General features: G+C 48.1%; 1 protein-coding gene across 1 annotated transcript; it reads right to left on the reverse strand.

Annotated features, from left to right (window-relative positions):
• Positions 1 to 859: 859 nt before the first annotated feature.
• On the reverse strand, positions 860 to 15,813 carry LOC115784967 (phosphatidylinositol 5-phosphate 4-kinase type-2 beta). Its single transcript, XM_030736383.1, has 10 exons — positions 15,195 to 15,813; positions 11,997 to 12,094; positions 9,886 to 9,982; positions 9,640 to 9,792; positions 8,725 to 8,871; positions 6,950 to 6,988; positions 6,468 to 6,581; positions 4,029 to 4,290; positions 3,733 to 3,836; positions 860 to 1,964 (listed from the first exon to the last, which is right to left on the reverse strand). The coding sequence occupies exons 1-10, from the start codon at positions 15,336 to 15,338 to the stop codon at positions 1,884 to 1,886; spliced, it is 1,239 nt and encodes a 412-aa protein (XP_030592243.1). The 5' UTR covers positions 15,339 to 15,813; the 3' UTR covers positions 860 to 1,883.
• Between the last annotated feature and the right edge of the window lie 8,432 nt (positions 15,814 to 24,245).

Genomic DNA, 24,245 nt, shown 5'->3' on the forward strand with positions numbered 1-24,245 from the left:
ACTGCAGCCTGAAGTGACCCAATTCCGATTTTTTTTTTTTTTGCATGGTCGTTCACATTTCCAAATATATGCAACTTGGACGTGATCTGTGTGTGAATTGCAGACGAACCTAAAAGTGTCCCGCATGTGCAGTAGAGGACGTGATAACGTTACACGTAGCGAACATGCTCAGTGTTTACGGAAGTAAGTTTGTTTTCCTTCCCGCTTCCGCGTAACGGGACGCAGAATAGTGACGTTTGGCGAGTATCAATGTACAGCCAGGTCGGATAAATGTGACCTGGCCGTACAGACACAGGTCGCATTTGAAAAGATCGGATACGTATCGGATTTAGGACCACATATCCAAGTGGCCTGGGTTGCATTTGAAAAAAATCGGATCTGTGTTGTTCAGACTGTCATGAAAAGATCGGATACAGGTTGCATAAAGGCAAAAAAATCAGAATTGGGTCTGTACCGGCAGCTCACCACCCAGAGTGCCCAGTAATCAAATTTCATGACCTGTTTGTTTTTACTGTGAACCTACTGCTAAAAGAAAAACTACAGTAAATAAACGTTTATCGCAGTATGTCAGGATTCTGCAAAGTTAACAAAAACATGGTTAAAAGAAAAAAAAAAAAACTTATGCCGTCCTAAATTTTTCGAAGCATCCTGCTGGCCAGACTGGGGCCTGTGACGAACAATTTTGGGCCCCCGGGTCTTATGTTTGAGACCCTTGATTTAAAGCAAAATCAAGCTTTTGTCTCACAGGAATTAATGGCTGGTTTCAAACCCAGGCAGGACCCAATCATCACTCACCCCGAGCCCACGTATCACAAACGTACGACACAAGCAGCAGAAAGCAGCACAGCCACACCACGAAAACAAGATAAAACTCCCTTTAATATGCAATGAACCATTTTCAAGTAACCTTTTTTTCCTAATGTCTGTTGGTAACAAAACAATACTGTATACAAACACAAAGTTGCTACATTAATGTAAACAAGATATAAAAATGATCCTTATGGTAATAAAACAAGTATTTGCTGCAGAATTCCCCTTTTTAATGTGAAATATTTTTTTGTCCTCTTTGACCGACCTCCACCAAGCTCACGGTTAAATTTGAAAAATATTCAGAAACAATATGGCAACAAAACATTCAAACACCGATTTTTTTTTTTTGTTTGTTTTTTAGCTTTAGTCGTAACACTCAGATGCTAAAGTTCAGTGGTTCGATGTTTCGACTGGTGGAGCCTCATGTACACGTCAGCCATGCATTTTTTTGATATTGCATTCTTTTACTTAATACACCATTACATATTAATGTGTTCATCACCCTGTCCTTCCAAAATCCATCAGCAGAACTTTATTTTTTTTTGTTAATGAGAGAAAAGCCTGATGGCGACTGTCGAAGAGTTTGTCATGCAATCGGACCTCTCTTCATCTGCGTGTGTGTGTGCGAGCGCGCGTGTGTCTAATAGAAATTATAGGAACAACAACAACATGAACAGAAACCGAAGAGACTCTACTAACGGACTGGTAACTGCTGAAGCCGACACACTCGTTCAAGGCATTAGTGAGACAGTTTCCGTGCTGGCGTGAGGAGCAACAAGGTGGATGAGGGAGAGCAGATCCTTTTTTTTTTTCTTTTTTCTTTTTTTTAAAAAAGAAAGAAAAGAAAACACCACAGGGAGATTACCAGGAACCAAATTCAGTGAGGGGGGGGTTCACAGATGGAGGGGGATAGTGTAACAGGCTTGATGCTGAGGACAGAGGAGGTTTTAAAGGTGGGAGATTGACCTACACTGAGGTGAAGGAGGAGAGAAATAAGTGTGTGTGTGCATGTGTGTGTGTCATCTGGAGTATCTGTGACAGGGAGAGACCAGCTGGCTGGACTGAGATGAAGTTTATGATAGGATGTTGGACATGAACTCGTAGAAACGTTTGGAGTACTGCTCCGGGTTCACTGTTGAGATCTCGGCCCCCGCCTGGGAACAAAGAAAAAGATGTAGATGAAGTGACAGATGTGATTAGGCTACGCAGCAACAGGCAAGAGAAAAAAAAACTTTCAGGGAGAACAAACAGCTGCTCTCCCCTCACACAAACTCTCAAACGCACAGCTGTAGCAGACCTCTGGCCTGAACGTCACTCCATCTCACACATTTTAATCAGTCTGACACGTGGTAGTTAATTAGTTAATTAGTATCTCCTTCTTCTACTCTGGTTCTTGAATGGTGGTCAGCAAACAGCTTGTAGGTGCGACACCACCACTTGTTGGCAGTAGCAGCCCATTAAGTCCTGCCCAACAGATAAAAGCAAGAGCAAATATAAATTCATATTTCACTACAGCTGACTCCACTTTTTGCAGATGATGTGCTTCGGTTGGCTTCATCATCATCTTGCACTGGAGTGTGAAGGGCCCGGGATGAGAACATGGTTCTCATCCAGAAAAGGGCAGCGTGCCCACTCTGGGTTGGGAATGAGTCGCTGCCCTGAGTGGAGGAGTTTAAATATTTGAGGATCTTGTTCATAGTTGAGGGCAGGAGGGAGCAGGAGGATCGACGGACTGATAATGTGAACGGGAAGCTGTCAGTTTGCATCCCTGTCCTCACCTATGACCATGAGCTGACCAAAGAATGAGATCATGGATATAAGCGGCAGAAATGAGCTTCCTCTGACGGGTGTCTCTCTCAGAGATCAGGTGAGGAGCTCGGTCAACGGGGAGGGATTCAGAGTGGAGCCGCCACTCCTCCTCATTGAAAGGAGCCAGCTGAGGCGGTTCAAGTATCTGATCAGGATGCATCCTACAGGTATTTCAGGTGTGTCCCCAGTCTGCCCCCAAGGACACGCTGGAGAGATTATTCCTTTCACCTAGCATGGGAATACCTCGGTGTCGCCCGGAAGAGCTGGAAGAGGAAGGCTGGAGGGACGGAGCTCTGCTTGTTGCCCCAGACCCAGATAAGTGTCAGAAGATTGTGGCGATTTCCAGATTATTCTTTTTGAATTATATTTGTGTTTTTCCACTTTTAACACTTTCAAATCCTGCTGCCACTCAACCAGTTAGATTACTGGGATTTGGCAAGCTAGGATTGGTCAGGCCATTATTGCCTTCCTTCCTTATATTTGATCCAGCCGGGGAGTGTGGGAAGGGTGCAGCAGTCTCAAACTATCCTCCACGACCGTATTTCAGCCTGTCTCCGCGGCCATCAGTATATCCGCCCGCCGTTAACCTCCTGTTGGATTCCTCCACAAAGCAGGCCATCAGGTCGGAGGTTCCTCCGGGAATCGGCTCGGCAGTGCCTCCTGACCTCACCGAGGTGTTGTAAGTGCTGCTAGCCAGCCGGTCTGACGTTGTGATTTTTGCTTTTGAACTTCGTAATTCCTTAAGTGAAAATGTCCGGCTCATTTGTTTCCTTATTGTGGATTGTTTGAAAAACCCGGAGTGGAGTAATTTGTGCATACTGAACTGAACTGGAAGGGAGGGGTGATTAACCAATCATGGAGTGGATCCCCCCCCCTTTATGAATGAACTGGATCAATGAGGACTGGACTGAGTTAGCTCAAACTGTGAACTCTTTTGTTACAGTTTGGGATTGTTTAATACTTTTTAATATGTGTTAATAATTTGTGCTTGAATCAGGGATTGTGTGTCAGTGAGACCTCTGTAGGGTTTGAACTGAGTTGACCGATTTGATTCCAAAAACAGCAGTAAAATAAACACTCAGTAGCGAGCGGAGCGCTAATCTTAACACTCACCCCGTGTTTCACAGTTTTGGCAGCATGTGCAGCTTTTTTCTTAGCGTCATAGTGTGTGAGAATGTCGATGATAGCCATGAAGTACACCTCCTTCTTCACAGCACCTGTGGAGGACAACACGAGCAGATTTATTAAAAGCACTTTTTCCCTTCAGCGGTGCTCATTCAGAGCGGCTTTAACCCGGCCGATAAACACAGGAAGGTTTTAATCTGCTGGCCTGAATTAAAAAAATAATGCATCTGATTCTGATTTAGTGCTACAGCTGCGTTCAGGTGGACGTTAACGGCGGCGCTCACCGTCGTGGCTCTTGATCGCGTAAACATCCACAGAGGGGTCAAACTCCCCGGGGCCGAAAAAACCCCCGCAGTTCAGAGGGTTTCCGGGGCTGTCAGGCGGAGTGCCGAAAGAGCCTGTAAGCACGCCTCCTCCCATCCCGTCATTCTCGAACTCTTCGTCCTCTCCCGTGCCCTCCACGTCCATTTCCTCCTGCTCGGCCCGCTCCACATCGTGGATCCCCACCAGGAGACTGTAGTCCATGATCTTCAGGGTGGCCAGGAACTAAAACACACAGGAAACACCTCTGGGTTTCTGCAGGTGGCGCGGGTCCAGTCATTGTCATCATACAAATATTACACGTCTAAATTTCAAGAAACGGCTATTAAAGAGTAAAAAATAAATGCCTCTGTGTGTGATGCTTAAATTAAATAAGTATCCAAATGCTGTGCTGAGTGTTCACTGCCCAGCGCTACAATGTTACCACTGTGTGTCTGCAGTGATTACAGACAGCAAAGGTTATGAGTGTGCTAACAAGTGTACAAACCAGGCTACAGAAATTCAGGTGTGCAACCTGGTTTGTTATTATTTTAAGAAATAGATTTGGTCATCAAGAAAAACAAAGTTTTTACAGTCCTGTGAAAAACTAAAGTAAACCCCACGAGGTTGATGAACCACCATTAGCAGCAGCAACGTGAAGCAACTGTTTTCTGTATGAGTTTCAGTGTCTCGCATCACTGTGGAGGAATTTGGTCCCATTTTTTCTTTAGATCGCTGCTTCAGTTCACTGCGGTTTGCGGGCACTCCTTTATGCACAGCTCTCTTTAGGTCCCAGCACAGCATTTCACTCAGACTGAGGTCTGGACTTTGAAACAGCCCAGTCCATCATTCTGCTGTGCTTGGGATCTTTGTCCTGTTGCATGACCCAGTTTCAGCCAAGTTTTAGCTGTTGGACAGATGGCCTCACATTTGGCTCTAGGACACTTAGGTATACAGAGGAGTTCATGATCGACTCCTGTGGCTGTGAAACACAGGACCTGGGCGCTTCTCCACTGTGCCAACAGTTGGTATGAGGTGTTTGGTTTTCTCCAAACGTGCATTACGTACATTACGATCGAACATCTCCACTTTGTTAAAGGGTCTTGTGGTTTGTAAAGATGCAACTTTGCAAACCTAAACTGCGTTGCCATGTTCTACATGGAGAGAAGAGGCTTTCTCCTGGCAAGCCTTCCAAACAAGCCAAATTTGTTCTTCTTCTGATTGTGCGGTCATGAACTTTAACGTTTAACATGCTGACTGAACCTGTAGAGTCTCAAGCCGCTTTTCGACCAATGGGGTTCCAGTGCCAGTGTCAGTATTTGAACCGTTCAGCGGGTTTTCCACCACGAACGCACTCGGTGCTCGGCCGAAAAACAGGTTCAACTCCGGCCCCGCAAGCTAGCTGGTCTCGAACCAAGAACGCATGACTTAAGCGGCAGAAGGGCGTGACTCTGCCGTCTCAACATCAAGTTTTTTACCATATTACATGTGTATTACATGAGAAAAGCGAAGCGATTTTTCAGGGCTGTGAATTAGGTTGGGCTCTAAGGCTGAACTTGCTGCTTTGTATCAGTTCATATCACAGATAAAAGGACACAAAGTGCGTACTTGTCGTCTTGCTCTAATCACTGTCTGTGTTTCCCTCTGTGCTGCACACAGATGCTGCAGGAGTTTGGTTTGGACCCTAAAACGTATTTGCAGCACAGAAAGGGGAGCGTGTTCTCCCACGTTTGTGCGCTTCGGCTTCCGTGTCCAGACGAGGACCCGCCCACACTCATACGTAAAGGAGCAGTTCACAGAAACGCGGTGGAAACGCGGGCCTGTTCCTAAGCTTTTCGCCGGTTCTTTTGGGAACAGCACGGGCACCGGAACCGGAACCCCAGTGGTGGAAAAGGGGTATCAGATGCAGGGTTCTGACCTTGGAGTGAATTTGCTGGGATGTCCACTCTTGGGAAGACTGAAAAACCTGAAAGCTCCAGAGCAGCAGACTGCAAGAACTTCTGCTTTTATAGGAGGTGCTGATAATCAATTAATTAGCAGCACCTGGCTGCTACTAATGCTCTTAATTCCTATGGAAGCGGTAAGAGTGCACCTAATTTTTCATAGGACTGTACGCAAAGACAGAGTTCTGACTCAGGCTGCCCTAACTGTAGAAAAAACTTTACAATAGATCAGTTCAGTATTAAGCATACAAACTAAAATGGGAGCAAATTTGCAGAAAAACAGTTCAGAAGGGATCCAAAGTAGAGTCCAGAATTTCCACAGGGAAGCTTTACATAAACTAATCAAAAAAAATTTAAAATAAAGCATATGTTGCTTCCTCATAGCGTTTTACCCCAGAGATCCCAACAACAAAACAGGCTGTTGGGTGAAACTCTTTAATTCCAGAGCAGATGAGATGAAACCCCGGATGTGCGCGTTACCTCTACATCCCGTTTTAGCTTTTCCAAGAAGTACTTCTTGTTGTCGTCTCCTATCTGCAGCTTGTGGCCTTCATTCAGGAAGTCGTTGTCTTTGAAAGTGGGGAGTTCTTTTGCCTGAAGAGGAGAGGCGGTGGTGTTATGAGGCTGCAGCAGGAAACATGCTTCATATTCAAACCAACCTGTTTTTAAATGGTAATGAAAGATTTAGAGGTGTTGGGGCCCACCTACACCATCAGCTGCTGTGTGCACCGATGTCAATACTCATACAGTCGTGATTACCACAATATTACAGAGAAAGTACGCAGATTTAGGTCACACTGACAGCATGAAGCCAGCACACAAAGTGTGACTAGAAAACATCTGCTTACATATAAGTACTTAATTTAGCAGCCATTTGACAGGTTTGCTTGTGGGGTGAGCTGAGGGCATCTATTTTTATCCCATCGTGTCAGCAGCCATCAGTGCACAGAAATAAAGCCTACCTTCTCCTTGTCGCTGGCTTCCCTCGAGACCGTCGAACCCTAGAAAAAGAGGGAAAATAAGCATAAAAATAGAACGAACTGAAACCCGCTTAAGACGCATCAGAGGAGATATTAGCATATTTCTCATTTGCACTCAGGCTGTCAGTATTAGAAACACAAAGATGCCGATAAGGTGCGTGTCGAAAAGGACTGATTAATCAAGTGTGTAGTCAGCGAGCTACATCAACAGCTACTGCTCAAAAAATCAACACAAACCAAGATGTATCAGGTTTTACCAAAGAGCAGATAAGAATTATGCACTACACCTTTAATGAAAAGTGATCTGACAGCACTGTAACGTAACAATACAGAATTAAGCCGTGAATGTGGTTTTACTGAGTTCCCTCCTTTGGTAGGAAGTGAACCGAGGATGCAAATATCGAGGAATCTGCCCGCTTTTGATGCGTTACCGAAAAGCCAAAAAGCAACACACGCTGCATGTTTTAAAATATACAATTTCTAACTGTAAGTTGGGTATTTGAACCATAACTTATAGCCTTCACTCAAAATGTACTTTCTTAAAAAAATAAAATAATATAGAAAAAATGTTTATTACCAGCCTTTCAGCATCATTTTGTTTGTGTTATTTATCTCAGACGGTATAAAAAAAAAATAAGTGAAAAAAGAAGCCAGTGTGGCATTTTTAATGGCCACCAGGGGGCGATAACAGGCGTTGCAAATAGACTTCAGACTGTGGAAGTGAAAGGAAAGAAGTCCCACAGCCTCCCTTCTCTGTGACCTCAGTGAAACCCTGTCCTGACTTTATGGGTTCCAGTCTTATCAAGATCCATTACATTTTTTTAAACTATGGTCATTCTAAGAGCCAAGAAGGATAATCCAGATTATTTTCACTGATTAAGGATTTGTTAGTCACAGTGTCTCAGATCAAGCCCTCACTTACAGTTTCAAAACACCAAGATGGCAACAGTAACAATTATAAAAATCAGAACTGCGTTTAAGTCTTTCAGCTCGCCGTCACATCATTCAGGGTTGTGCTAATGAACAATGATCTCTGGAGTTGATGACAGTGATCGCTAACAGCTCACCAATCACAGTGATTTTTAACTTGTTTTCCTAATGATGCATTAAATCAGCATCATCAATATGATCAGTTCAACACTGCATTTAATCTGCCTCTCTATAGCTCAGCATCTCGCCACGGCTTCTGACGCCGTAGTTCACACGGTCACGCTCGGACTGCGGCTCCCTTTGGGTTGAATGTGCGTGAGAAGAAGACGTACCGTGAGGAAGACGTTTCTGTGTGTTGGTCTGATTTTAAACGGGCCTCACAGGCCGTGTGTTTGCTCGTTTATCTCGTCTCTTTAACCTTTAAGCACGTGTGTGTTTGTTAGTCAAAGAGTCTGCTCTGTGTTTGGAGGGAAAGGATGTTTGTCCACTTACGTTCACTAATTAGAGTAAATCTAAATCATTCATCGCTTCTTGTGAACAGGGCGTTCCTGCATTACAGGCTTTCCCATCATGCTCTGCTGTTCTAGGGCCATTTGGTTATTATGAAGGGTGGACAGCACAACGTTAACCCCCTCAGTGGACGGGATAGACTATGAGGAGCATCACCAACCTCAGGCTGATATCAGTCAACAAGCCCGTAACAGCAGGTGGAAGGAAGACGCTTCCAGTAATGCTTCAGTTTTCAAGATACCCCTACATATATGAATTATGGTGTAAAAATATTTGACTGCAAAAGAACATTAAAGTGAGTACACAGCGTATCCTACCTTCAAGTCGTATTTGCGGTGTACGGTGAGGCGATGGCTGAATACATTCCGGGTCACCACCATGTACGTTTCCACCCCGTCCACCGTTAGCCTGTACATGCCCAGGAACTGAGGGAGCAGCGTGTTGCCATGACACTCCACTATAAACTGGAGACAGTACAAAGAGAAACAGGAAGTGTGGGAGTGAGGAATCAAATACAGAACAGCAGCTGATTCAAAGCGAGCGCAGCATATCTGCAGCAGCGTTTACACTGATGCTCCTGATTTCTCTCCCACAGTCCTCTTTAGTTTGTGTGAATATTAAAGGGAAATTATTCTGCTCATTTCCAGCTCCACGTTTTTGCTCTTGGACTCTGCTAGACTAGCTTTGCATGATTCACCTTCAGAATAATCCTACTTTATCTTAAACTGGGCCTGGCTGCATCTGTTTCAGCTCCTCCCACTTCAGGCCAACTTTGTTCTGATTGGCTGCCCCTCCTAAAACAAATATGTGATCAGTGGGGGGTGGGGCTTAGGTGCGCCTAAAATGGCCATATTGTATGTATCCACTATAACATCATACAGAGGCAGGAGTACCAAAGAAAACATTCATTCTTAACTAACTCTTTTATTAACCTGTGAGTCACACTGCTACATCTAAACTGACAATTATTACATAATTATTTTGATTATTGGTTTTTAATCTGCTTTCCCAGAGCGTGAGAGGGATTACTTGTACACACAGACCACATTATTTAAAAATTTGACCACATTTAATATGAATCTCAATGTAGACAGAAAATAAAATCATTTTAGGTTGTCTTTGTCTTTAGATTAAAAGACAAATCAAAAATTATTTATCACCCAACATGTGAACATTTAACGAGTTGCAGTAACAATCTGGCTCTGGCGGCTCCCTGTGGGTGGCGTCTCTACCTGGTGATATTTCTTAAGGATGTTGTGCATCTCGGCGATGTCCTCGCTGGACACGGTTTTGATAACGAAGCGGTGGTCGTAGCTGGACAGGATGCGGCTGCCGAAGCGGCCCTGGGTGTCGCTGTTGAGCGGGGCGCTCCTGGTCAGAGAGTTCTGCCAAACAAACACAGCGAGGTGGATTAAATCCCCCCCTCATGAGAGCTAATGGGCGTTTCGGTTTCTGCATCAGTGTTTGTGCGGTCTCACCTGGTAGTCCTGGTCATCGATGCAGAACCTCTCCCTCAGGTTTCTGAACACCATGGGGCAATACTCTTTGAACTTAAAGCGACTAGGCAGGTTTTCTCTGACAGGAGAGAGAGCGAGCGAGTCAGTAAACTCTAAAACAAGGAATTAGAACCACTGACTTCAACTTTTTTTGGTTGCTGACTGTTGGATTTATTTCTGCTTTTTTGTAATGAGAATAGACAATGAAACAGTGAGAAGTTGGCATTTACAGTGGAGCAAAGGGCAGAAGTCAAACCTCAGCACCTCACTCACTCCTCATTAAAGCCTCAGCAGCATCATGTACAGAGAACAATCAGGACTCTTTGCACATGAAAATTAAACAAAATGTATCAATTGTAACCACAAATCAAATATTTCTGTGCGACTGCACTCGTCCTCACACTGAAAATACTGGAAGCAGCGGTGACTGATGATGCACGGTAACATGCATCATCACAGTTTACAGATTATAACTGAGAAAAAGATCTTTGGGGTGTTTCATACATGGAAATGGTGTCTTCACGTAGTTGTTCCAGCAACTTTTCTGCAGCACACGTAGCAGAGCAGCACGGCAGCTGAACAGATTACAGTAAACTAAACACACCACGAGTCCTTTACAAAAACTCAAACATGTGCCGCCTTAAAAGAATCCAAGCTGAACTTCAGAGAAATCAACTCATTTATTTTTGCACAAATGGGGAAAAAAGTGATTCATCTTAGTTTCACTCAAGGGGGAACCCCCCCCCCCCCCCGAGCTAAAAACAAATGGAGCCAATGTGGAAGTGCCAAAAGCTGCAGTTCCTCTACACGGCCTTTCACACACAAACAAACCTGCGCTCTGAAATCCGTCCTTTTCCACGGCCTGCACCAACAACAGTTTCCACTGCGGCGAGAAAAGCAGGAGAAGCAGGCCGGCCGAGGAGCACTTGCGTGTGATGCGGTCAACACGGGTTGAACTTTGACCCCGTTGTTAAAAGGTCCAACTTTCCCGTAGAAATAAACATGTTTGTAGTTTTGGCCTCTATGGATAGTTTCATAACTACTAAGAACTGCTACTTCCAGTCATTAAACTGGACCGTTCCACTGTGTGTGCTGCTGCTTTCTAAAGCATTTCTTAATCAACTATCTGGCTAATATTAAGGCTTGCTGTGAGGTACAGACTGTCCACTGGATGAGATCTTTTACACCATCTATGGTCTAATTCCCCCGGTCATTAAGGCTCCACCTGCGGTGCATCTTTATACAGCTGTAGAGCCACTGCAGGTGAGGTGGGTCAGCACTACAGTTTAGCTATGACTGATCCATTATCAACAGTATTTATGGCCTAAAATCAGGACTGCCCCCTGAACTATAAGAGTATAAGTTGGATCTAAGTGAAACTATCATTTAAAGTTTGCTGCTTTTGCCGATCTACTGTACAAAATTAATTTCATAATAGCATCTGTAAAAGTGCTCTGACAGCCCTCAAAGGATGAGCGCACCTGAGCACCAAAGAGAGCAAACCATCTGCACCTTAATAATGAGTCAAATGCTCAAAACAAACAAACAAAAACCTACACAGATTTCATTACAGGGGGGGGGGGGGGGGGGGGGGGGGGGGGGGTTCAAAACACTGCTGAATGTGAGCAACAAAACATGACTCATCTTCAGGGCAGTGCTGGCAATGTTTCAGTGGCTTTTATTTATTTATTTATCATCATTTTGTCCACTCCTGCATGCAGGATCACGGGACGCATTTCTCTGGCTCAGCCTCGCAGAGGTAAAGAAAACGTTGTTGTGTTTCAGCGGTCCCAAGCTGCTACTGAGGCATGAGGACGTGTTAAATGTTCAGCTGAGCTCCAGCAACAATGTGTGTGAATGCAACCTCATCCTGCAGCAATATCCTCAAAGGCCATTCAAAGGTCTGCTTCCATGAATGCAAAGTTAAAATGCACAACCTGCGATCTCTGACCATTGAGCACCTGTGGAGTCATTTTATGAGAGGTTTGTCGGTCTGGCAGAGTCAGAACCCTGCTGAAGGATTAACGCTTTTATTTTCTCTTGGATTACGGACTGTGCCTTTAAGGCGGCTGCGGCGACTGCGATGTACCTACTTGTTAAATAGGTGGTTGTCCACTTTGATTTTGCTGTAGGCTTTAAAGTCATCTGGCATCAGCATCACTGGTACAGGCACATTACTTAACTCGTTAATCTGAAAGAGGGAAGTGAGAAAGAGAGAGAGAGAAATGAGGAAAGAGCCTGAAGAAGAGTGCAAACAGCTGAACAAACAGACTGCACAATTACCGAGGAATAGCAGAAATCAAGAGAGCAATATTGGCTTTTGCAATTTTGATCTGGGCACAAAAAAAAAAAAAGAGACTCATACACAAAGTACTCACTGAGTAGTGCAGGTTAATTTATAGAACAAAGCCACGACTACCTGTAACACAGCTCAGTATTCAAAGCCGTTTCAAATCTCTGACAGTGATTAACTCTGGGCCCAAAGAACACACACAGGCAGGTTTTCTCGCTGCCGCTGTTGCTGCTAAGCCTCCAGACACTCATCTCATTTACTGAAAGTCATTCAGAGCAAACGCTCACAGTGAAGAGCTTCAGAAAAACCTCCACGTAGATCAGCGGATCACTTAAAAGGGTGGCACAAAGGGACAGTACACATTCACGGCGCTGCCATTTAGAGGAAACGAGCTCTTCTTATGCTGAAAGGAAACAGCAGACTCGGGAATGCACTGATACCTCAGCTGACTCTGCAGACTGATTTTAGCAATTCACAGGCAGATATTTATTATCAAATTTGTGTTGTATTTTTTAGCATATTTTTAATCTCTCAAGAGCCAACACCACCTGTGTTCAATTTAGTGGACAACCCCTCGCTCTTATTTGAAAGTTCACCCCGACCCTTCCTGCTGATTTGCTGAAGCCAGTTTTTTGTCCCATGGTTGGACGTATTTCAACGCCACCATCCAGGGATCCAGGCAGTATGGGACAACCGCGGTGGGCGGGAGAACAATTCCTAATTGTGGTAATAGCAAACAGCCGGTGTATTCTCAGCCCGGTGCAGTGCCAGGCGCTCAACCGCTGGCTAGAACCCCATCTGTCTTGGACTGCAGCTGGCATCGGGGAGGGGGGGGCATGTACTGCTACATCAACCTCACTGAGGCTGCAGAGCTGAACTCGGACTACTGCAGGACAAGACGGTGGAGTTGGAGTTCATCTGTAGGGGAGAGACTCGCTGAAGAAGCTACTGGTTATATTGATCAGTTACTTATTTGCCACAAAGTACCGTCTGCCGCATCACAGACAGAATCTACATTTACAGGAAGCACTGAGATGATTTCTGTTTCCCTGGAATAAAAGGTGGGAAAATAAGCAGCAACAAAGCCAAATGTCTACAGCAGTTGTATCGGCATGCGCTGTAGGCTATATTGTTATTTTAAGCATCAATATCAGCCCAGAATTCCACAAGCAGTGCAAACCTAATAAAATGCTAACCGTGTGTTCATGTTAATCAAAACATGCTGCTATTTTACCTCTGATCACACACAGCCAATTCAAACTGAGCAATTACCTGGTTCAAGCTTTCACCTGCAGATTTATAATGTAAATAACAGCACTCTCCTGTCTTAATACAAGCCACCAATGATGAATCAACAAATATCTTCAATTTGACACCGGTGACGATGAGCAAAGTTTCCAAACCAGATTGTCAACAATCCTGTTTGGAGGCTCCCTCATGCCTGAGGGCCTGCGTGAACTCAGACGTAATGCAGCGAAATAAAGTTAACCTCACAGTGTCTTTTAAAAACACTGTGCACGTCAGTGAAGGCATTTTGCTGGGGGATTAATAGCATCACACAGGTGATGTCACACATCACCTCACGCACAGAGCGACAGCGAAATCCTGCAGCATCACAGCTCAGGCGCCATTAAAAATGCATACGACTTCTGAGTGGAAGACGAAAGCTTTGATGAGAAGTCTGTTTGATGTCTTGAATCGGATTCCCGCCCACACCTCAAATCATCAGGACTTGTGTGATGCACCCACACACAGACACACACAGACACACACAGACACACACACACACACACACACACACACACACACACACACACACACACAAAGTAAGTTCACCAGCTGAATAATGGAGATGCTGCAGTGATAGCCATATCATTAGGAGCTCACTTAATTCCAGAGCAGCTACATTTTACTTGCCATCCCAGGCAGGCAAATTCCCTTCATGTGAATATCATGAAGTTAGGCTGGAATTAGTAACATGTCCCAGGAACCCTACCCTTTATTATTCGCTGACAAATTTTGTGTTTTGCCAGTTCATTAATGAATAATTCACCCAAACATGACAAGAGGACAAATTAAAACGACCTGGGAAAGAAGTAACAGCTTTCTGTGTCAATGAAGCAACATTACAGCGCCAGGTGTTCCCCAAGTCAGCACCAATCAAAAGACTTGTGTCTCACCTCAGGGGCTGTTTTCACCACGCATCAATAAAGCAAGAGAGCAACCGCTCCTGCACAGCAGGCAGGACTAAACTGCTGGTGCAAAGCCCAGTCCGTCCATCCATCACTGGTGTCCAAATCTGCCCCTTCACTGAGCTTTTCATAGGCACTGCAGCCTCGGCCAAAAGCGAATGCGATAGATTTTCTGCTCTATTTATAGTGAAATGATGCGATGGAGTAAACTGCAGCGAACTGGACGCAGGCGCGGAGTGCGGTAGCTGCAAATAAAAGCCTCGAGAGCAGGTTTATTTGAACAATGGCCCGGCTGCTGTGTGCAGCTGTGTGGAGCTGAAAATCTGTGTAACCTGCTGCTCCGGCTGCCCGTCACACCCATCCCATCCCATCCCACCCCACGCCTGCCTGCCTGCCTGCCTGCCCTTACAGCGGCCGCAGCAGCTCACGATTAAGCAACAAGACACTTCATACATTCATCTGTAATTTTAGGATGGCAGCTCGCTGCATGAGCCCCCGAGTCTGTCACAAATATGCATATTTTCTCAGAAGTTAAGCAAATAAAATCCCTGCAAAACGCACGCTTCAGGCACGGATACCCGAGGCAGCAGCCGCAGCAGCTCAGTGTTAACTGCACCAAAGTGGCTGGATTACAGTCCAAGTACTGTGCTAAATACTTGGCTGAGTCCATGCATAAAAAAGATAAATTAAAGGACATCGAAGCTGGCTTGACAGATGAAGGCAGATGGCTAGCAAGCTAGCATGCTAGCTAAACCAAAACAGCGGCGTAAACAAACCGCGCACACACACACTTCACATGTATTTACCGTATGGTTGACACCCCACATTAAAACGCTGAGAATGGGCTCACTGGCGCGGAATAATTTCACTTTCTGTCCTATAAAATGCTTCTTTTTCGTCTTGGTTTTGCTGGCGCTGATGGGCGCTGCGCTGGTGCAGTTGGATGACATGTCTCCGGCTGGGAATTCAGGGTACGCAAGACGGCGCTCCGGGTCGTTCACACAGCGATAAATAAAAACTAAATCTGAAAGTAGAGAGCGTGTTTAAAAAAAATCTATAAGTGCATCGTGCTCGTAGTCCAACTCGCAGCGAGTCTCTGGGCAGGATGACTGTTTGTTTGGGAGTCAGCGGTGGAGCATTTTGCGCCGTCACCACCCTTCCTCCTCCCGAGCAGGCCGCGGCGGATCCACACGGCAGCTAGCCGGCCATCGGGTTACAGCGCAGCCTCTCTCTCTCTAAAAACAGCCTGCAGCGGTGAACCGTCGCCGGGACAGCTCCTCTTCTCTCCCCTGAACGCCTGCAACCCAACACTGGTGTGATGCCGTTTTACTTGGAAGTGAGTAATCCCCTCATGATGAGCGTGTAGTCCGCAGCCAGCGCTGAGATCGGGGTCTCCTCAAGATGGCGTCCGTGCTACGCTCCGCGGTCAACAGCGGCCCCAGCAGGCCACTGCGGGAAACTGCAGGGATTCCCACCGTGTCCCGCTCAGGGCTGATGCTGCGATCCGTGCTTCCCAGCTTTGCTTTTTGTTTTGTTCTGGGTTTTTTTTTTTTTTTCTGATATGCCCCACTTCAAAAGCCAAAACAAAGTTCACTCCTCAGACTCCAGAATTTTCTTCTTTTTCGACTGTTGATAACGACACAGCAGGTGTTCTGCAGCCTCCTGCTTGGCTGAAGTAATGACAGGAGACTCCAAAACTCAGGCCTGCATGCAGCAAGGGATGGGATGTCCCAAATCCTTTGTGTAATATACAAGGTCTTGAATAACCAGCCCCCGTCTTCTTAAAGACCTCATAGTACCGTATCACCCCAATAGAGCACTTAAAACAGAATTTATGACAAAAAAAATATATATATAGTAAAAAAGAAAATAAGTGTATTGTAACGTTGTAAACACACTTCCACAGTCGGCGATGTTCACAACAAAGGTCGTCTTTATTAGCAGAAAAACGGCTGCTGTAGGCCACAGCCACGCCAACCACAACTACAACAACGGAACAGCAACACACACACACAGGCAAGCTCTCGGTCTTTTTTCTCTCTCCATGCTGCCTTCACGAACCTCCCGAACAGTCTGAAATCCCACAACATCAACACGCTCTCTAACTAAGAGAATCGCTACATTGCCCCCCCTCACTAAATCCCTCGCCCCGAGGGATCCCGTACAAAGTCTCTGAGGTGACCTGGGGGTCTTCTCTGCCTCTGCAGCCCCCTTGTAGACGACACTTGGGGCTGTGTCTGCTGTCCTGCAGCACCCTGCTTTTGATCTTGGATGGAGTGCAAAAGTGGAGGAAGCTGTGGGGCAGTAGAAGGGGGCACAGTCAGTGAGTCTGGGGCTGTGGCTGTTTCATTTCTCAGGGGGGTCGACTGGACCGGGCGCACATCACCCTTATATGGAGCCAGCCTGTCTCTATGAAGGGCCACTCGTCTCCCCCTAGTCGGCAGCTGAACCCTGTACACCACTTCCCCCAGCTTCTCTACCACTACACAAGGCCCCACCCAGTGGGAGTCCAGCTTAGGGCACCGGCCTTTCTTCCTCCTCGGGCTGTACACCCACACAAGGTCACCGGCCCTGAAGTCTTTCCCTTTTACCCTCAAGTCATAATTCCTTTTCTGTCTCATTCCCGCTTTCTCCAGCTGATCACGGGCAAAAGCATGGGCCGACTCCAGCCGGTCCTGCAGTCTCCTGGCGTATTCCGGACCCGGTACGACTACCGGAGCGTCCGGAGGCCTCCCCAGTGCCATCTCCGCTGGCGTCCGTAGCTCTCGCCCCAGCATGAGCAGGGCAGGCGTACACAAGGTGGAATCCTGCACAGCGGACCTATACGCCAACAAAACAAGGGGGAGATGCATGTCCCAATCACGCTGGTGCTCTGCAGTGAGGATGGCCAGCTGTTTCGCCAGGGTCCTGTTGAAGCGCTCGACGAGCCCATCACTCTGCGGGTGTAACGGTGTCGTCCGGGTCTTTCGCATCCCTAAGCGCTCACACATGACAGAGAAAACAGCCGACTCAAAGTTCCTTCCCTGGTCACTGTGAATGGTTTCTGCCATCCCGAACCTGGCAAACATGCCCTCCACCAGCCTGTCGACCACCGTCTCCGCCTCCTGGTCGGGTATGGCATATGCCTCCGGCCATTTTGTGAAGTAGTCCATGGCAACTAAGACATAACGATTTCCTCTGTCTGTGCGTGGAAAAGGCCCCATCACGTCCACTGCTACTCTCTCCATCGGGGCTCCCACTGCTGACTGCTGTAGCTGGGCCCGGGACTGGTCTGAGGGACCCTTGTGCGCTGCACAGAGGTCACACCGGCGGCAAAAGTCCTCAACATCCCTCCTGAGCTGCCCCCAGTAGAAACTCTGCCGGAGCCGCCGAAGGGTTTTGGAAACTCCAAAATGCCCCACCCCGGCGGTTCCGTGGGAGGCCTTCAAAACTGCCTCCCTCAGGGCCCTGGGGACCACCACCTGCCACCTCTCCTCCCCCGTAGCTGGCTCCTTCCAGGCTCTCTGCAGCACTCCGTCCTTTACTCGGAGAGCTGAAAATTTCACAAACAGTCCTTTAGTTGCAGGTGAGTATCCAGCCACTCCGCTCCACTGCGGTCTTTGACCAGACTCCACCCATTGTAGCACTGGCCGGAGGTCAACATCCTGCTCCTGTTGCGCTCTCCACTCGAGCGGGTCAATCACCTGTGCCACTCTGCAGGCCAGCTCACCTCCGCTACACCCGGAATCATGCTCTCCCCCAGCCCGGAGCTCCTCCTCCCGGGCTTCCCGCTTTTCGCAGTACCGGCAACCAGCTGGAGCACAGGGGCGGCGGGACATGGCATCTGCGTTGGCGTGGTGAGCCCCCGCTCGGTACTTCACTTCGAAGACGTATGGCGCTAATTCCTCCAGCCAGCGTGCAATCTGCCCCTCTGGCTCCTTAAACGCCATTAGCCACTGCAAGGCTGAATGGTCTGACCGGACAGTGAAGGGCAGGCCACAAAGGTAGTACCTGAAGTGACTTATTGCCCGTACTATGGCCAGGAGCTCCCTTCGCGTCACACAGTAGCGTCGTTCAGCCTTATTAAAGGTTCTGCTGAAGTACGCCACCACTCTCTCCCCCGCTGGCCCCACCTGGCTCAACACTGCCCCCATTCCGACATCGCTGGCATCTGTGTCTAGAATAAACGGCAGACTGGGGTCCGGGGTGGCGAGGGTGGGAGATTCTGTTAGGGCGTTTTTCAGCCGCTCAAAAGCCTGTTCACATCCTGCTGACCAGTCAAAGTCACTATCCTTTTTCTGCAGGCGGAACAGGGGCGCAGCAATACAGGAGAACCCCCTTACAAACCGCCTGTAGTAGGACGCCAGACCAAGGAAGCTCTTTAAGTCCTTCAAGTTTGTGGGGGTTGGCCAGTCCTTCACCGCCTGCACTTTCTCCTCCAGCGTACTGATACCCTCACCCCCGATTTTGTGTCCCAGGAACTCCAGCTCTTTCCTCATAAAGCAGCACTTATCAGGGTGGAGTTTCAGGCCCGCTGCCGCTATCCGCTGTAGAATCTGCCGCAGGGATGCCAGAGCTGCCTCGAAGGAACTTCCGTGGACCAGGATGTCGTCCAAGTAGACCAAACATTCCTGTCGGGGAATATCGGCCAGCACCTTTTCCATCAACCTTTCAAACGTGGCCGGCGCATTGCATAGGCCGAAGCAGAGAACACGGAATTGCCACAGCCCCCTGCCTGTGCTGAAAGCAGTCTTTGGTCTGGCTGCGGGGCTGAGGGGCACTTGCCAATACCCGCTACGCAGGTCCAGCGAGGAGAACCAGGAAGAGCCGGAAACCAAATCCAGGCACTCATCGATGCGGGGCAGCGGGTATGAGTCTTTCTTAGTCACACTGTTCAACGGCCTAAAATCGACACAGAATCTCATTTTGGGGCTCTTCTTCTTTTTAACCATCACAACCCCCGAGGCCCAGGGGCTGTCGGAGGGTTCAATGACGCCAGCCCTGAGCATCTCCCCGATCGCACTATCAGCCGCAGCCTGATGTGCCAGGGGGAGGCGGCGAGGGCGTGACTTCACAGGCCGTGCATCTCCCGTGTCAATGTCGTGCTGCAGGAGGTGAGTTAAGCCTACCTCGTCTTCTGACAGAGCAAAAATGTCCTTGAACTCCAGCAGCACCTGCCACAGCTCCTCCCGCTGTGGATGATCTAAATCTTGGCAGCTACGTGTCCATATGTCCCTCACTACTGCCAGTCTATCCCCCTCCCCCATTACAGTGTGCTGGTCTGAGGCAGGAGAACCCACCACGGTGGCTAAATCAGGGTCAGGGGACAGGGGTGCAGGGGGGTAGATCGGGGGCGGAAGGTGTGCCTCATGGTGCACCCCCGCTGCTCTCGACTTTGGCGGGTGTAGGTTCGGGGCCTGTGCGGGGCGCACCAGGTCAACCATGGGGCCCCCTGGAAAGGTCAGCGTGTTATTCCCCAGGTCTAAGACACTCTGTGAGGCCCGCAGAAAGTCCAGGCCTAATATGCAAACGTCCTGCACCGCTGCCACCCACACCTCCAAGTTCACTCCCAGGCCCCCCACCTGAATAGGGACCAGTCCTTTTCCCAACATCGGGGCTAACTCACCAGTCACTGTACGCAGTTTTACTGTAGTTGGTTCCAACTGGGTTCCTACCGGCACCACGTCAGGTCTCATCAAGGTCGCAGTGGAGCCAGTGTCGACCAGAGCTGTGCACGGAGCCCCTGCCAGGGTGATGGGGATGTGACAAAAATCCCCTGCACGCGTCCAGCCCACCACCCTCGCGGACTCTGTGCTGTCGTCTGCTTCTGGGGGGAGCTGAGCCCCGCACCCCCAGCTGTACCGTTGGGCTCTGTCCACCGGCGCCCCGGTGGATTGGGACACAGAAGAAGGGGCCTGCGCCGTCCCGCCTACGCAGGCCCTGAGGCGTTTCCCTGAACACCGGCACGGTCTGGGCATCGCACGCTGATGTGGCCCAGCTGTCCGCACGTCCAGCAAACAGGAGGGTCTCGGCGAGGACGAGCACCGCGGCGTGAAGATTGTAGAGACACGCCTCGAACCAGTTCGGTCAATTCGGCCGCCCAAGCTGGCACCCCCTGGCCCGGGGCCTCCGGCACCGCAGCCCTCACCACCGGGTCATACTCGCTATGGTCGCACCCCGCAGAAGCCACCACGGCCTCCCTCTCCAAGGCCATCTCCAGGGCCTCGTGCAGATTGCGGGGGTGGGAAAGTTGAGTCTGGATGCGCAGCTCACCAGGGATAATGGCGCGGATGAACTGGTCTCTGGCCAGCTCGTTCTGCACGTCGATGGGCATGTGGGCATATGCTTTCTTCGCTAGCATCTCAATGTCATTAGCCAAAGCGCGAAGCGGCTCACCCGGTTGTCTCCGTCTACTCGTCAGTTCGGACCGCAGGACAGCAGGCTGGCCACACTGCCCAAACCGCCGCTGCAGAGCACCAACCAGAGCCCTGTAGTCACCCCTCTCCGCTGGGCTAAGCAGCAGCAGGCATGCCAAAGCGTCGTCAGTGAGGCACAAGGCTAGCTGGAGTGCTTTAGTGTCTGTGGACCAGGCCGCAGCATGCGCTAACAGTTCAAATTGAGCATGGAAGGCCTCCCAGTCAGCCTTACCGGAGTACTTGGGGGTTTTCACATTTGCCTGGCAGGGCCGGGCGCCACTATCGCCAAGCACGGGCCCCGCGCTGTTCGGGGCGGGCGTCTCCGCGCCCGCGTATATTCCTGCAGTCGATGGGCTAAAGTCAGCGGCGGCCGCCAGGCCTCTGGCAGTCCGTCTGAGGCGGGCCAAACGCTCTCCGGCACTGTCCGCTCCCTCAGGACCCAGCGTGCCCCCAAAGTCACTGTCCATAGCCTCTTTCTTGATCTTCGGGCGGGCCCCGGCCACATCTCGCTGCGCTGCCATAGTTAGCGCAGGCTGTCAACTGAGGTAGCCGAAGCAGGGCTAGCCGACGGTTAGCAGTTTGACTTCTGACACCAATGTAACGTTGTAAACACACTTCCACAGTCGGCGATGTTCACAACAAAGGTCGTCTTTATTAGCAGAAAAACGGCTGCTGTAGGCCACAGCCACGCCAACCACAACTACAACAACGGAACAGCAACACACACACACAGGCAAGCTCTCGGTCTTTTTTCTCTCTCCATGCTGCCTTCACGAACCTCCCGAACAGTCTGAAATCCCACAACATCAACACGCTCTCTAACTAAGAGAATCGCTACAGTATAAATATAGTAATGAAGATGGTGAGTATTGCACTAGGTGAATGAATATTGGATATTGCACAATATAGGAGTGATAGATATTTTTCAGTGAGTGTGTGTGCTCTGGTGAAGAAACTGTTCTCGAGTCTGTTTGTTCTGGCTTTGATGCACCTGTAGCGCCTGCTAGTGGTGAGAATTCCGGCTCTTTTCAGAGAGCCGGTTCTTTAGGTTCGGCTCCCAAAGCAGAGCCGGCTCTTTCAGCTCCCAATTGGCTCCTCAGATTTTACTTGAAAAATGTGTCAAATGAATTACTAATGTAAAAACATACATTATATCAAATGTTTCTTTATATACTCAGCATAGAATAGAGTGCTCCAAATACAAATTATAAAACAAAAGATTGACTCAGAAAAACCAAGGGCCTTTGGGGATCCTGTTTCTCCTTCCTGATTTGACCTGCCCTGTTTTGTTCCTCTAACTGCACTGATGGATGAACAGTTCGTATATGTCCCTGCAGGTTGTTTGTGGAGCCTGTTCGATAAGAAATTTTAACTTTGCAGTTAACTCTGTCTGTGTATCACATTAAAACGTGTCCAAACTTTACTACGTTTTCTGGCACTCATTTTCCTCACATTCTCGCGTGTAGCCTCTATGTAAAGCGCAACTTCCTCTAGCTCTTTCCTGTCTCTGAGCAAACTTTGCAGGAACCTCTCCCTCTCTGGTGTTTGTGTACTCACTGCGATGTGTCCATGGCCGCCCCCCCTCCCCTCCCGCTCAGTGTAGATGCACAGATGCTGCCACCCATCTTAACCAATCACCTGCGGGTTCCACAAAAAAAAAAAAAAAAGAACAAAAAGACAAAAAGAAACGGCTCACAATCAGGAGCCGACTCCCATCGTTCACTTCAAAGAGCTGGCTCTTAGAGCCGGATCGTTCGTGAACGACCCATCACTAGCACCTGCCAGAGGGCAGCAGGTCAAACAGGTCAAAGCCAGGGTGTGTGCTGTCCTTGATGATGTTTTTGGCTCTCCTGATGCAGCGGGAGGTGTAGATGTCCATCAGGGAGGGGAGAGGGCAGCCAACGATTCTTTGTGCTGTGAAGTCGCTGCTGAGCCTTCTTGATAACAGCTGTGATGTTATCTGACCAAGAAAGATCAGCAGAGATGAGGACACCAAGAAACCTGAAGGTGTGGACCCTCGCCACACGCTCGCTGTTGATGTAGAGGGGAGCTGTAGAGTGGGTCAGTCCTGTTTCCTGAAGTTGATGATGATCTCTTTGGTTTTCGTCAGCAAATTTGAAAATAAGGTTGTTATTGTGGGCCGGGCTGAAGTCACGGGTGTAGAGGCATTAAGGGAGGGGGCTCAGCACACAGCCCTGTGGGGAGCCAGTGCTCAGTGTGTGGGTGGAGGAGAGATGGGGGCCAAGTCTCTCAGTCTGGGGCTGGTTGGGAACATCTATGATGAACATCCTTTGTCCATATATAGCAACTGTCCCCCCTCTGCACACGTCCAAACCATCTCAGCTTTGCCTCTAACTCTCAGCTGTCCCTCTGATGTACTCATTTCTAATCCTCTCCATCCTGGTCAGTCCCAGTGAAAATCTTGACCTCTTCAACTCTGCCATCTCCAGCTCCACCTTCTGTCTTTTTGTCAGTGCCAACGTCTCTAGATGGCATGGTTCAGAGATTCTGTTTACAGTCCTTAAAAACCCCACAGTACAGCCCTGCTACCATTAATAACCCCCTGCAATAAAATAAAATATCTAAACATATCAGCAGCCTTGCTTCCTTTTGTTTGTGATTTCTCTTCTTCTATAGCTGTGACATTTTAATAAAATGTGATGGTGTTTACCTCTCTTTTTTTTTTTCTCACATACAGAACGACTCAATGACATAGTTTCATTTGGTCCTGTGTGACCCCACTCTATTAGAAATATTAGAAAATTATGGCTTTGTTAGGGATTATTTTTTACTCAGTGAATAAAGGACATATGTTTAAGGTAAAATCCAGTAAATTAAATAATTAACAGCGGATCAACCAAATAATAAACAATTAAATAATACATTAGACAGAGAGCAACTGATCAGAAAGTAGTACGGTACCTTCTCTCTTTCAGAGCACCTTATCTTGAGGACTGGCCACCGAACGTACAATTAGAACATCGCCAACGTCACCATGTTCTGTCATTAATCTGGACAAGATTTCTCTGTATTGATTAAATTAGAACATCAGGAAGAAGATGTGCCTATGACTGAGAGGAATTTGGGTCATGAAAAAAACTAGCCAGAACAAGACTGAATGACGAAGGTCAACTCATAGCGCCCAGAGATTGTTTATGCATAGATAATAAGTAGTATAAAAATGTTTTGGTTAGACAGGAACACTCAGAGAGAGAGAGCACACACACAGGCTGTCTCTTCTGAGTCCCTGCATGCATGTGTATTTTTCTGATCCTTTAATATATTAAATGTTTTACTTTTTTAATTAAAGTGTTTCAGGTGTCTTCCTTCACAAAAAACCTGTTTACCTGAAAGCTTCTTTATTTTTCCTAATGCCTCGCTCTGACCCGCTTTTCATTATTACTGCGTTTACTTCCATTTTACTAAGTGCCACCTCCACCCTGTCACCCCACAATCGTGATC

Source organism: Archocentrus centrarchus, chromosome 1 (assembly GCF_007364275.1).
Source record: "Archocentrus centrarchus isolate MPI-CPG fArcCen1 chromosome 1, fArcCen1, whole genome shotgun sequence".
NCBI classification, from domain to species: Eukaryota; Metazoa; Chordata; class Actinopteri; order Cichliformes; family Cichlidae; genus Archocentrus; species Archocentrus centrarchus.